Here is a 15,558-nt window from a genome sequence, read left to right as displayed (position 1 = left end):
AAATTTAACAGATGGGGAAGACATGGAAAACTGTAGGGGGAACAAAATGTGCATTTTTTTCCTCACTCTTCCCTTACCCTCCAAAGTAATGAAACTTTAAAATTAAGCAGTTCACTGGGTACCTGGCTTCTCTTAGGTTTCCAGAGAAGTGTTGGCAGACAGTACTGAGCAGTAGTTGCTTTTATAATGGTTCACTGCGCTTCACTAACTGCTTGTGTTGCTGTTCACTACCATTGAGAGTAGCCCTGTGGAACGGATGTATCTGTAACTGAAAAGAGAGGAAAAGGGAATGGGGAGAGGCAGAACTTCACAAGTTGATATTATCTGCACAAAATGAAAATTGACAGCTAATGCAAATTATCATCTATCCTTTGACATCAATAGAACAATGACAATTTGTATTGATACAGATCTACTAGAGAGTCAGATTCCATCCCACAGCACATAAAGTGCATAAGAACATGTTTTATATCTAAATGATGATTATCTAATTATAGAAATACTTATCCCGCAGATTGAAGCTACAGTGATGCCATACCTACAAGTTCTTTCTGAGTTCAGAGAAGGAGTGCGACAAATTGCCAGAGAGAAGAAAGGTGAAAATTCACTTTTTCCTGTGTTGTTGCACATGAGACTCAGAAGTTGCAGGAATCAAACTTGGGGGAGGAGGGAGGGGGAGTGTGAGCCAGATGATACAGTCTCTCTTTGCTTAGAGATCTTTAAATCAGAGGTGGTTTGAATATTTGTATCTCTGCTAACTGTCTCTTTAATTTGGGAATCTTTACAGCCTGCTAAGCTAATTTTATTTAAATTTCCTGAAGAATCTGAAAGTTCAGGAACTACAGGACTAGCTATTGTTTCTTTAGATTAGGTTACTCCCTGCTCTCTAGGTATGAAAGTACCAACGATCTCTTCCCCCAAGGAGCTTGCTTTCTCTTGAAAATGTAGATAGCTACACAATGATACTGTCTGTGTTTAAATAGCCTGAGATGTACCTTCTTATTTGCTAGCATAGTTGGAATTGTAGCTCTCCTGATGGTAACTGAATTCTCTCTTTGGAGTATGCATCTGGAAGTTTGCTAGAAGTTGTTTTGAAGCTTTTTTTCCCCTCTGAAAAGCTTTGATCATGCTGTGTGTGTTGGCAGCAGAACTATATAGTGTTAAAGACGTTGTTCCATTAAACCTTCTTTGGTTTTATTAGTTGAGTAGTTCCTAACGGAGCTCTTGCTATTTTCTGCTGTTGCCTGTGGAATTTTACGTCTTCAGTGTGTACTGGGTTCTTTTTTTCTTAAACTCCTTTTACACTGATATTTGTACTTGAAGGCAAAATAGGGCATTTTTAATATATAAAACACCTACAATATTATACAGAAATCTAAAATTATTTGTAGTGTCTGCTTGATAACCTGTTCAGCTGGCAGATTCTGAACTCTAATTCTGCTACTGTTTTGAGTTCTTCTGAGGGCAAATAAGTTTACCCTAGAAGCACGAAGTTGTATTTGTTAATGTGACTACTCCACTATTACTCTCAAACACCTGTAGGCCTAATTGATGCTGAGAAATATGCTTTTTAGTTCCAACAGCATATATTTTCTGTAACTTGAATTAATTCAAGAAGCTTATGTGCATATCTTCAGCCAAAAAATGTGATCTTTGGTCTTTTCAGCATTTAAGGTAAATTCTCATTTTATGTGAGGCTTTTTTTTTGCCGTTTGCTTTCTGATGGTTGAGCTAAACTGATCCTCACTCTTAACAGTGGTAAGGTTTTAAATATCATGTGGCTTCTTGTAGCTCATTTTTAGAATGTACTTAGTGCTAGACTGCTTACTGTCATTTGACTTTCTTACTTGGAAGGTATTGATTTTTTTTTTTTTTACCTGAAATAAATTGGGCAGTAAGAATAAAGCTGGATATAATTGCTATTTGGTTGGGATAAGGAGAACTCTGCAGTTTGACCAGGGAGCATCTTTCATTAAACTAGCTGATACATGGAAGCTGAGTGGTAGTTGACAGGACCTGCACTGACATACTACGTTGTTTTCCTCTACCTATTAAACTCTTGCTTGCAGGAAGTATTAAATTACTGTAAGAGTTACTGTGATTAATGTCTGGGGATGTTGCCTCTACATGATTGTAAGTGAAGGGAGTTTCCCCATCGTAGCCCAACGCTGGCAGGATGGTGTTTAGTATTAATTAACATGATCTGTATGGCTTCAAGTATTCTTAAAGATTAAATAAAAAGTACGGTACTTCTGTAAAACCTGCAGAGTAACGCAATTGCTCCCATGCATGTACATACAACTTTTAAAAGTATACCTGTATTTATAAAAGATGTTGCAGAATAGCCATTTGTAAAACTATGGAGGTCTTGTAAGAATCAAAATGTATATACTCTAAAAATTTTACTGTCATTCAGATTGGCTAACTTTCAAACATATTAGTAAAAATTAATTCTCTGTTTTATAAGCTTATTAGTATTCAAACTGGAGACCTGCACTGATCATTTTGTGGTTGTGTCTTGATTTGTGAACGTATCTAGCAATGATGGTAAACAGAATAAGGAGAACACTGTGCTAGCTGTACAAGGGAAAGAAATACAGAAAACCTCTGCAAAAGATGTCAGTGATAGGTTGGCCAGAGCATCTCAATACTGCACATCTGGCTGTTTTACTTGAATACTTGACCAGTTGCAAAGACCCCGCATAGTTGTCTCTGCAAGGATGCACAGTGGAGCAGATCTGTGCTCTACCACAGCCCCAGTCCTTGGGAAGAATTCTCATTAGCAACAGATTGTTATTCAGGTACTCAAACAGGAGCAAGTCTCCGCAGTTTTTGGTTACTCACCTCTGGACATCTGCTTAAATTGAGCACCCTGTGCTAAAGGTGTTCATGAGCTAACTCTGTCTGCATCTTCATTTCCTGCCATGGGTGTTGGTGCTGCTTCTAGGACACAGTGAGAAACCTGCTGCCCACTTCCTAATTTATCATGAGTTGACCAGAACTGGGATAAACTTGATCATTGTAACCGTGCCTGCTCTTGCCTTTTTCTGCTGGTCTTAACGTGCAGCGTTCTCAAGATGCTTTTTAAGCTCCTCCTTTTCCTCCCCATCACAGTGTTCCTGTTCACAACAACACATCTGTTGCACATCCAAGACTCTTTGTCTTGAAATTCACAGAAAATGTGAAGAGGTCTGAAAAATAGTCACAGGCTCAAGTTGTGCCTAGCTGCCAGGGTGTTCCTGGGCACTGTTGATAAGGTACTAGCCAGCTGCTTTCCTGACCAGGGTCCTCAGTGAGGATGATGGCTTACGTGTTCCGGCAGCTCATAAACAACTCCCTACCTCCAGAGTAAATCCCTAAACATCTTTGCTTTGGAGGTGCCACATGCAACAGGTACATTTCAGGCCTAAGAAGCACAGTGCTGACTCCTCTGGATGACAGAGGATTGAGCAGAGGATGTGTCTTTTCAGAAATAATACATGTTTTGTTATACATTTCTCCTTATTCTCTACTTTGATGGATTTCTTCTTCATAAACTTTAAATTATTCATGATCTCAGATAAGTAAATATTTGTAACTGAGCAGATGCTGTTTTACTGAATAAGCAGTAGAAGTATCTGATACATTCTTGATACGGTATGCATAATTCCTTTGCCTAGGTTAAAGAAAATGCCTATTCATGTTAACAGCCAGTGAGGTAATCTTATGCTTTGTTTATCTTAATGGCTTATTTAGAGTTGCATCAAACATGAATATGGCTCGCTGTGTCTAACTGCTCTGGATCAGAAGAATAATGACTTAGTTCACAGCAAACAGAAGACCTATAAACTGCAGTGCTTTCCTATACAAAGGGAGAGTTGCAGAATACTAGCATGCAGTGAAATAGGGTGGCTGTTCCTTCTTCCAGTATTAGGATAGTTGGTGCTCTCTTCACTGTTCAGTGCTCTAAGGCTCTGAGAATTGAGAAAAGAGACCAAGGCTCAGGGATTGTACTTGTATCTGCACTGGTATGTGCAGTGTTTAGTACAGTGTCTGAATGGTAGCCTCTGCTGCCAGAATTATTACCTTTGAGACCCTATTATGAGTTAGGTTTAACCAGGTGAGAGTTGCTGAAAGGAGAACATTTGTTTATTATAAACACATGGTGTCATCTAATCCAAGTATCTGTTTTGTCACACTTGGTGTTTCCTCGTAGATACAAGACTGTCTATAAAAAATGCCACTGCATTAAGTTCACTCAGCAATATACTGGGGTCTTCTCAATGTATTTAGTTCCTCTTTAAATGTTCTGCTGCTTCCTGGCTGATACAATTTCTGATCCAATTAAATATCATGTATGAAGATTTCTTTTCCTTTTAAGACCTGATAGCACCTATTTCAGCTAGATTTTGAGTTCTTAACTCCTTTCTCTTTGATAAGCTTGTGAAAAAAAAAAGATGCCCTTATGACCATCGAGAAAGCCAAATTAAGTTCTCTATTCTGATGCAACTAGCTTGCTTGAAAAAACAGAACAGCTTGGTCAGACAAGGTGGTAAAGATAAATCTGTAGAAACAGAGGGTGTTTGGATTACAGTTGCTCTGACAAATGTGTAGACATCAAACCAACAAAATCATAGTCCTTTGAAGGCACTGTTGGATGCAGCACGGGGTATGTTCATTTGTGACTTTTCTAAAATAGGGCTCTTAACCCTTCTTTTTGGAAATCCTACAGCAACCGTTAGCATCTTCCTGAGTCGTATACCCTTGTGCTATAGGGTATATGACTCAGGAATATGGCAGAATTGTTGCATCATTTCTGATTTGCCTTGGATTTTCTTTCTGTTCCCCTTGAGGAACAATGAGGTCTTTCAATCTTGGAAGAAATTTAGGAATTTCAAGTCCCTGCAAAGAAACATGCTTGTTCTCTGTGTAGCTGAAAGAAGGCAGAACTTACTTAAAAGGCCTATCACCTTAAAATAGGGGACCTTTCTCTGGCCTGTGTGAGAGTAGCACTTTCTTAATTGCATTTAAATAACTATGTAGCATGATCGAAGTATACTTTCACCAAATCTGTTTCACTAAAAGTATTTTTCATGCTCTGCAGTAACTGAAGTGCTGCAGTTGAGTGATGCTCTTCGAGATGACATCCTTCCTGAACTTGGTGTTCGATTTGAAGATCATGAAGGTACCCAATTAGGTCTTATAACTTTGTAGCTATCTGTAGTCTTTCTGTTTTCGTAAGAAGTGGGAAAACAACCTGTTGAGACTAATCTGAAATAATCAAAAAAAACTCAAGGACTGCAAAGCTACAGCATATTACTATTTCTGATGTATGAATATGTATTCTAGAACTGTATATTAAAATATATGTATAGAATATAAAAATGTACATTTCAATCTTTCTGATCTTTTTGTACAGTACCTAATTTCTTAGTCACTTTTGAGTAGTTAGCTGTATTTGCATTCAGCTTGCAAAGCCAAAATAGCTATTATAGGGTAAAACACTTATCTTTGACTATTGAAGCATTGGAAACCCATTTACCTATTTTTTGTCTTCTCTAGGACTTCCAACTGTGGTTAAATTAGTGGATAAAGACACGTTATTGAAAGAACGAGAAGAAAAGAAAAAGGTTATTAGTTTAAGCATTCTGTTTTTTTAAATTTAAAGTAATGTGTAAGCTATGGGTACTTTTACATTTCTTGGATAACTTGGAAGAGAAATCTTAAGGCTAGCAACAAGGAAAATAATATAATTGATACTAAAATTTGACTGTATTCAGGAAAAGAATTTTTAAAACAGTAGGTTCTTGAAAATTTTATATGAGACCTAATAAATACCTCTAAGGTTTTTTGTTTAAGATTTTCATATAATTAAGGGATATTGAGTATTACAGACATACTGACTTCTCTGGAAGAACAATTCCAATCAGAAGCTGATTTGGACTTCTTTTGTCTGTAAAAATGAAGTTAACATTTTCCATAGAACTAGACTGTGTTTATCTGATTTGCGAGAACAAAATGCACTGGAAAAATCTTATTTAATGTAGTATGGATAAGTGAGAGATTCCTAGTGTGGGGGAAAGAATTTACTTATTACTAGATAAAGATTGTGAATTTTAATTCCCATTCACAAGGTCTGTATAGAAACCCTCTTTTTGGCACTGCCTAGCATAAATACTTGTCTTTGTAACATTTAAAATTAACACTTTGTATGTCTGTTTTCAGTTTTCACAAATTATAAAGTTCCATCTTGACTAGAAATGTTAGAAGACTCTGTCTGTGGAGATGTTTTCTGGACAAAGAAGAAGTAAAATATAGTTTCAGCCAATTCTAGATTTTTTATCAAAAAGACATTTGAAACCAGTTTGTATATAGCTGCTGGGTGTAACCTGCAGCTAGAGTACATTTTCCCTGGAAACAGTATTATGTTAAGTACTGGAAAAGCTCTTGGAGAAGCGATAGGTCTCTCCTATCAAGTGCAAGAGATTTTTTTTTTTTTTAAGTTGTGTAAGTTGGCTAAATTTGGATAGTTGTTTCCCTAGGAACATTAAGGGATACAACTGCTTCTTGAGAAACTGTAATGTCTTCACAGTTTGAGTCAAAAGCTTAAAATATCAGCAAAATATGGTCTTTCTTTAGAGTAATTTCCAAAACATGTTTCCCTGTGAAATGGCAGGACCATTTCGTTTGCAGGCTTTGTATATAGTCTTTTATATGTATACACTTTGCATGCAAAATGCATTCTGGACAGTTAAAAATGGTTTAACTGTGAATAAAAGCAAATGAAATCAAAGTCGTTCAGTGGGAAGCATCAGACAATTCTAATTATAATGCATGGTGTTTTTGCTGCAGGTCACGCTGCCAGTTCTGCCTGTAATTAGATATCCAAGAGAGCTAGTTGGCTGGGATTTGAGAAATCAACCAAATTAAATAGTTACCTCTTACTCATTAACATTGCCTCTTGTAGGTTGAAGAAGAGAAAAAAAGGAAGAAAGAAGAAGCGGCCAGGAAAAAACAACAGCAGGAAGTAAGTCTTCAGATCCTATTAATCTGGTTTTGAAGAAAAGTGTTAACAGCAAGTCACATGCAGGACAGATTACATTAGAACACACGCTCTCTGCCTGGCCTTAACTGGGCCCCCATTTATTTTTATTGTTTTTTTTTTTTCTGCGATTTCCTGCTCAGGATACCTTTGGCTTGCAGTTCAGGTTTGAATTTTCAGCTCCTATTATAGAGAGGCCATCTTTGAAAACACAACTGAAGGCTGCAAAAGCTTCTTAGAAGAACATGTTGCACTTATTTCAGTCCATAGACAGTATTACTTAATTGCCAAAGTAGTATCTTTCATGCCTCTTGGAGGACATTTTGCTTGTGTCATTTATTATTTTCTTCTCTTTCCAGTATTTTAGGTACGTGTGAAAAAAATCTGTTTTCTCTTTAAGAATCCAATTATTCCATATGATTAAACTCTGAAATGCAGTGGTTTGTAAAAATACATTTTATCTCTACCACTGGAATTGAGATAGCTGAGAGGTTTTAGGCTTTGAATGAGTACACAGCCAGAGAAGATGAACTTGTAAGATTATTTGCCATGCTGATGACTCTAACAGCACAGGAAGTGTGCTCCTGTGTTAAAAGAGGAAGTAAACATTTTGAGCGCCACATCCAGAGAGAAAACCAGATAAATAGTATTTATCACCCAAAAATTGCAAGTAGCTTTCAAGGTGATTCCCTTGCTTTGGGCATAAATTACTTGGAAAGGCTTTTGAGGTGTGCTTGTTTACAGATAAGTTTAAGTTCAGTTTATTTTCAATGCAATTACTTGGATCTTAGTTGTGCTGTGACCTGCACAGAAACCTGTGCTTGTCAGCAGGAAACTTGATAAAATTCATTACCTTTGCAGTGAATGAAAGGCTGAATACTCTTTACCCATAACAATTACTCACTTTGTATTGGCACCTAAAACACAAAGGAACCAAATTAGCAAAAATCAAATGCAACTTTCAGATTATATAAGCAAGTTACTTTGAGTTCCTGCAATACATCTATTTTATGCAGCAGATTTCTCTACAGATTTAAAACACACTTTGTCCCCCAGACAAGCACAGCTAAAACTTAGTGAGCTGTTTCTCACTGAAAATCTGAAAGTTTCTTTTCACATGATTAAAAATTATGAATAAAATGGGGTTTTTATTTGCAAATTGTAGTCTACAATATGTGACAGTTTGTCAGTAATTAACTGATATTAATGCATGTTTTATATTACAGGCAGCAAAACTGGAAAAAATGAAGATTCCACCACATGAAATGTTCAAATCAGAACATGACAAATATTCCATGTTTGATGAAAATGTAAGAGACTTTTCTTCAGATAGAGTTTCCTTCCTCTGTTGTACATACTCCATTGTATATGTACATAGCTGATCTTGTTCCAATACTTCCAGAGCAGTACTATTTAACATAGCAAGAGCAGAGAAGGAGAGAAAGAAAAGGTGACATTATTTTTATTGCACATACCTTGCTTTAGGGAGCAAGGTTCTCTGTTAGCCAGCCATTATTTCAAGGGTATTTTCACTGTACATTGGTCTCCTTTGGCCTCTCTCATTGCAGAGCAAAACTGGGAGGAGGAACATGTATCAACCTTAACTATTCTACGATTCTATGTATGATACCTATTCACAGATTTGTTACCCTACTGCAAAGCAAGGATTCACTTGTAAATATAAATACCCCAATTCTGCCAGAACCGATGTTTTTCAGAGAGGTTCCGTGCTTCCATGGCAGGGGGGTTGGAACTGGATGATCATTAAGGTCCCTTCCAACCTGTTCTACAGTCCTATGATTTCTTTCTGGTACTGCCCACTCTTCTTGCAAAAGATCTCTGAAAGGGCTGTACAGTAACTTTGCTCTTGATCGCTCCCCTTGAGGATAAAAGGTGTTAACTTGGAAAACACAGAGCACTGTTTCTTCAGCACTTGGTTGGGGACATTGATCCTGCTTCTGCCAGTCCTCTTCACCATGCAAATTCAGGCCCTGGGGACAAGTAAGAATGGAGAGTGTAAATACTGGAAAATACCCCTGCAAGGCAGGAGAATGTCTGTAAAAACTCTGATCATACTTACTCCACTGAGAACACAAACCTCTTATTGCTTTTGCTTTAAGCCTTGGATTCAATATGCTGATGTAATTAAAAGTGGTCTCTTAACCATCCATTCAGGGATTATTCATTATTCTTTTAACTATAACCATCAAGAAGTTAGCTCTCTAAGCTTCCCTTACTTAGTACAAGACAGAAAGAAAGAAAATAAATACACCTATTGCCCCTACATTAACTAAGAAGGGAAAATACACAAATAGACAGTTATCAAGCTTCTAGATAACTAAAATTAGTCAGGATGCACATCATCCTGACAGCTTATCATTATGACATTATCCCCATCTTACTAAAACATGATTCTATAAGCAGCCCAAGAATTCATCTTAAATATTCTCCTCAGATTTGTTTTTGTTTGTTGTTTTTTTTTTTTTACCTTTGATATTTCAGGGATTTCCCACCCATGATACAGAAGGCAAAGAACTCAGCAAAGGACAAATAAAGAAGCTAAAGAAACTTTATGAAACCCAAGAAAAACTATACAAGGAGTATCTACAAATGGTTCAGAATGGAATTGCAAACTGAAAACGAGGACTTTTTTTAGAAGGCAAGTGCTGGGTCACCATTGAAGAAGTGAGCATATACTGATGCTCAAATTTGTGTTTACACTTTCTATTATGTGCAAAGAGAAAATCCCATTTACGTAGATGAATAATGACATCTGGAAAGTCAATAAAAATCCATTCTTAAAAAAAAAAAAAGCCAAGCTCTAAGAAGTTTCTTTGCAGCAACAGTAGCAGGTTGAATGGTTGCCAGTTCTATCTGGGAAGTCAGCAAATCCACATAAGGATTCTTGTTTATTATAGCTGCCCAGGTTTTGGTTAATTTGTCCTGTATACTCATCTTTAAGACCCACTGTAGCTAACATACTGGCATATGTCACAGTCAGCAAGATTTACTGCTAAATGGGAGTTGAGTAATTTATCCCACAGTAAGAACAGTATTTTCCAGATGACTTCAGTGTCTTTACATAAGCAGGAAAAGTGAGAAGTTCCACTATGATACTTACTCTAGCTGCTGTTATTAAAACTCGTAAGTATTCCCAGAACACTTTGCACAGTAGAAGATAACAGTCCCTTTGTTGTAAAAAGGAACAGATCATCATTTTGCTCAACCCACCGCTGCAATCAAGTGGGTAAGTACAAGGCAAATGTATCTGCATTGAACAAACAGGTGGGAAAGATTTGAAGGGCTAATGGCAGAGGGTGGTGTGTTTTTGGAGCTATCCCTCCAAGGAAACAGGAGTGCTGCCAAAGTACTGATCATCCAAAGTTCTGATTACCTATTCAGACCCATGGGGAATTAACAGAGGATTTCTAACCAAGATACGGTTTGTGGATTTGTTTGCAATTAGTAAATACAGCTATACATTGCTCTTAACCTGACAATTTAACCCTGAGTTAATCTTTCTGATGTAGTATGGTGACATCACGTCTGCAAGGACAGTTTCCTGTTGCCTAAGGATGCATTTCACTTACAATAGGTACCAAATGAACTGAAGTTCATGAAAACCTAAAAAAGTCACCTACTTCACAACTACATGCAACAACAAAGTGTCCGATATGCAGCACTATATTCAACAAGTATTCTTAAGCCTCAAGGTGACTTGCAGAAGGTCATACTGTGATACCTCTGTTCTCTCAATTCTTGGGTTCATGCTATAGCCATTAGGTTATGTTCCTTTCCTCAATGAATAGTTACACATCCTTGCTTTATATTTTTATATTTGTCTTCCTCCTGAGGAATTGATGTGTTTGGAGTAACAGAAAAGTCTAGTAGGTTGTTTTTCTAGTTTGTCTGTATTTGCCTTTGAAAACATACATAATGTTAAGGTCAGTAAAGCATATGCATCTTGAATGCAGAAAATAAAATCTGTTGTAAAGTACAAGTTGTATGTCACCTTTGTATAGTGAGAAGAATATAGAGTTTAGCTTTATTCCATAATCATCTTTTTGAAATATGGTTTACAGAGCTTTTCCTTTAGCTTATAGCTTACTATTACTAATTTAGTTAATTTTGCATTCAGTATTTGGTTATTCTCCTAATTTCTAATTAATTGTATAAATGAACGTTTAAACTGCACGGTGATTAATGATTTCTTTGCTTCGGTCTTCACTGGCAAATGCTCTGACCACATCACCCGAATCTTGGAAGGCAGATGCAGGGACTGTGAGAATGAAGACCCTAGGCCCACAGTAGGAGAGGATCTGGTTTGAGACCGTCTGAAGAACCTGAACGTGCACAAATCCATGGGCCCTGATGAAATCCATCCGTGGGCCCTGAAGGAGCTGGCAAATGAAGTTGCAAAGCCACTGGCCATCATATTTGAAAAATCATGGCAGTCAGGTGAAGTTCCTGATGACTGGAAAAAGGGAAATATAATCCCCATTTTCAAGAAGGGGAAAATGGATGATCCAGGGAATTACAGACCAGTCAGTCTCACCTCTGTGCCTGGCAAAGTCTTGGAGCAGATTCTCCTGGAAGGCATTCTAGGGCACATGAAAAACAACAAGGTGCTTCGCTAAGGGGAAATCCTGCCTGACCAATTTGGTGGCCTTCTATGATGGGGCTACGGAACTGATGGACAGGGGCAGAGCAGTTGACATCTACCTGGACTTGTGCAAAGTGTTCGACACTGTCCCACACAACATCCTTGTCTCTAAATTGGAGAGACACCAATTTGATAGGTGGACCACTCGGTGGGTAAAGAACTGGCTGGATGGCTGCATGCAAACAGTTGTGGTCAATGGCTCCATGTCCAGCTGGAGACCAGCAACGAGTGGTGTCCCTCAGGGATCGGTGTTGGGACCGGTCTTGTTCAGCATCTTTGTCAGTGACATGGACAGTGAGATTGAGTGCGCCCTCAGCAAGTTTGCTGATGACACCAAGCTGTGTGGTTCGGTTGATACGCTGGAGCCTTGGGTGGCATGTTTTAGTGTGAGGTGTCCCTGCCCATGGCAGGGGGGCTGGAACTAGATGATCTTAAGGTCCTTTCTAACCCTAACTATTCTGTGATTCTATGATACTTCAAACAGCCACAGCCATGAGGGCAACTTCTCTATCCTTTGGTCTGTGAACAGAAGAGGATCAGCTGCATTTTTACATCATTCTAGATTCTAATCCCTTTCAACATTACCAGCTCTGGGCCGCTGCTGAATTTGCTACTTAATGTCAAATAATGACAGGAATTTGCTTACAGAAATTCTATTCTGATGGTCTGAGTTAGCACTTGCTCAGAGCTAGTTAAGCATATACCTGTAAAAAAGACAGTTAATCCATTCCTGTCCTGGATTGTAGTTCTTGATATCTGTGTGATAACATCCTGGCTTTTGCCCCTACACAGTATTTTTCTCTTCCTGATATAGTTTTAGTAGAACCACATCCTCCAGTTCCATGATTTGTCTACTACACTAATGTAGAAGAATTTAGGGAGAGGGAGAAATCCCTTCTCCCTTCCCAATGGCTCATTTTGTTTCCAGGACAGCTCTCCCTGCATTGATCTTACGATTCACACTTTCCAAAGGTTATCTTCTAGTCTTTCTGTGCACTTCCCACATGCACTTAACCTCTTCCTCCCTCCGTATGTTAGTTGGGTTGTTTTTAAATTCAGTATGCATAAAGTCCAGGCAAAGAAAAACTTGCTAGCAAGCACAGAATGCTGCAGCCAGGCTTGGACACACACTGTTTAAGAGGACTTTTTGGGTGAAGGTGTGCCAATTGATCTGTGCCATCACTGGAATGCACAGCACAATACCGCTTCCCTGGCAGTTCATCAAGGTGGCACTTAAGTGAATTCCACTGCAGTTGTTTAGTGAGAGTGACCTGGCAAGGAGGAGAAGGGAATGCAACAGCAATGGTCTGCATTAAAAGTCTCAGTCAGCATCTCTCAGCAAGGAAAAGGGAGAGGACTGACTCAACAGTATTTTATTGTATTTTAGTTTTTAATTTAAAAATTGCATGTATGCGTACACACGCTCAGGGAAGCTAGTCTGGAATGGGATTTTTCTAACCATTATGAAAATTAAAATCCCCGTAGCACAATCTTGTATTTTTTTAATATTTAATTTTCTGGAACACATACCTCGCATTAGTCTGTACAACATGGAGATTTTTACTTCCCACCTAAGCTTCTTTCTTCCCACATACGAATTTATTCAGAGATGGCAAGGTAGAAGTGTGGTGTTTCTGCTTTTAGTTGCATCCTTGGCTGAAGGACAGACTTGGCAGCAGCAAATTTGTTTCCTGCCTTTTGCTCAGAGTATGCCTTTCAGCCCTTCTAATGTGAATATTCACATTAATGTCAAATGTGAATATTGTTCCACTAAAGAGAACAAGTTCCTCTGTCACTCAGTCTGGTCAGGTACTGGTAGGAAAATCTGTGAATTGTTCAATTTGGTCTTGTTGCCACCAATCTTTTCAAATACTTTAATGAGTGCCTAATTATATTTATGATACTTTCTTTGACCTCTTTGTACTAATGTTTACATTTCCTGTCTGCTGTTCCAGGAAACCACTGATTCATTTTATGTGTGCAAATAAGCAAATCTTTGCCACATACAATACATAACTTAAGCTTCTTTTTCTAGATTTTAAGCCAAGTTTAAGTGTTTTTAGGTGGTGGTGGTTGTTGGACCAACTTTAGCTCCCTCTAATTACACAGTTTCTACCATACAAATATGGCAAGGAATTTTTACTCCTCTCTGTGATTTCACAGGGCCATTTCTATACGGGACACTGCACCACATCCATTAGTACCTAATAGGTCTCCTGAGATAGAACAAATTAATTAAGAAGCACATTAGCAGTCTAGTACCAAGACTCTTCTTAGCAACCATCAAAGTTCTTCTTCCCACTCCAGAAAAAGTCATTGATGAACCAAGTATTATCTCTCAGATTAGGCTGTGAATGTCTGGCATCTCACTATGTGAGAGCAGTTTCCATTAATACCCACCCAAGGGCAGAAGACACAGACATTTTAATACCAGTTACAGATCTCAGTCCAAGCTTTCTCTCCAGTGTCTAGTGCATCTGTCAGCAGCTCTGCCATAATCCTTTCTCTCAGTTTTGGTTTTCCAAGCTCTTGTATGTGAGGCTGGGTGTTTAAATCAAGCCAGGGTGAGTCAGCAGATACCTTTTTTGCAGCTCGCTGGAGGGTAGAAGCACCTGACAGCAAGATGACTCCACAGATTGTGCCTTATCCACAGACCTAAGTCTACCAACTTGCTACAAAAGATGAAACAACAGTCAGTAAAAATTCCTCATTAATCATGTGAGATTAATGCTTTTGGAGAGGGGCACTAAAAATGGAGGGATGTAAGATAATTTATATGTCTGTTTACTTCAATATACATAACAGGATACTGAAGAGAGCCAAGTGCTTCCAGGTTTTTCTGCCCTGTTTCAAGGCTTTAATAATTGGCCCAGAAAAAAAAAAACAACAAATCTACAAGACCATCCTGATTTTAATTTAATATAGGGTTTACAGCATTTTACGCAAACCTTTTACATTACACAAACAGAACAGTTGTGACCTTACACTGCCACTTACGTGTTATCGTGAAGGCTGTGCCTGTCACATGCACTGGCCCAGCACTGTGGCATTTGGTTAATGCAGCCTGGTGCATTGAGCACAAATCTGTCTCATCTCCTGATCCTCTGCAGTAGCTCACTTCATCACAGGCATCTTACAGTCCCATAGACAGCCGTAGTGGCATTCCTCTCACCTAACTGAAGGTAACTGCTGTGTATGTTTCCACTTTTAAGCTTGATACCAGGGCTTCCAGGACAGTTCAAGGGTCTACAGTCGTGGATTGAAGACGGTTGCTTGCACGATCCACAGACAGTGAAGTCAACCGCACAGTCTCTTAACAGCCACACATGGTCGGATGACTACAGTCCTTTGGCTTCAGTGGAGCACAGTGTTAAGCTTTTCTTCTGTAGAGCTCTGAAGCCAGGGGAGTTGAACCCTAGCCTCAGAAGTCCACACAGCCTATTTCTGGTGGGAGTTAGCTCTCCTATGCAATTTGAGGCACCAAATCTCCAGAGCCTTGGCTAGCCCCACCTAGCTGATGTCATGGCTTATCGATGAATTAAGGGCTAGCTATGATCTAAGTTGGATGCTGTCCTGGGTTCAGCAGGAGCAGTCATTTCTTCTTCTTCTTCTTAGTAGCTGGTGCAGGGCTGGTTTTTGACTTCCCCCTGGGAACAGCACTGGTAACAGCAATGCTTTTAGTTACTGCTTGTCGTGATTTAAACCAAGTCCCCCAACTCCCAGAGAGATAGGAAGGAGAATCCAAAGAATGTAGCCCCCACGGATTGAGATAAGGACGGTTTAATTGCTAAGGCATAACACAAAACCCCTACTGCCATTTACTACTACAAATAATAATGATACAGCAAACAACAAGTGAAGAGAATACAACACC

At 38.7% G+C, this 15,558-nt stretch overlaps 1 protein-coding gene across 2 annotated transcripts in view; it reads left to right on the top strand.

The window, feature by feature from the left end:
- CARS1 (cysteinyl-tRNA synthetase 1) overlaps positions 1–9,834 on the top strand; it is a 43,546-nt gene extending 33,712 nt beyond the window's left edge. For both annotated transcript variants that reach the window (XM_005141324.3, XM_031055054.2), the window contains 2 exons: positions 8,248–8,331; positions 9,524–9,834. In XM_005141324.3, coding sequence (XP_005141381.2) covers positions 8,248–8,331; positions 9,524–9,658 — 219 coding nt within the window. In that variant the 3' untranslated portion in view covers positions 9,659–9,834. The remainder of the gene's footprint in view (positions 1–8,247; positions 8,332–9,523) is intronic.
- Positions 9,835–15,558: the final 5,724 nt, after the last annotated feature.

The sequence above is a fragment of the Melopsittacus undulatus genome, chromosome 4 (assembly GCF_012275295.1).
Source record: "Melopsittacus undulatus isolate bMelUnd1 chromosome 4, bMelUnd1.mat.Z, whole genome shotgun sequence".
NCBI lineage: Eukaryota > Metazoa > Chordata > Aves > Psittaciformes > Psittaculidae > Melopsittacus > Melopsittacus undulatus.
Note: the sequence above shows the minus strand (reverse complement) of the source record. Positions and strands in the feature narration are given on the sequence as shown.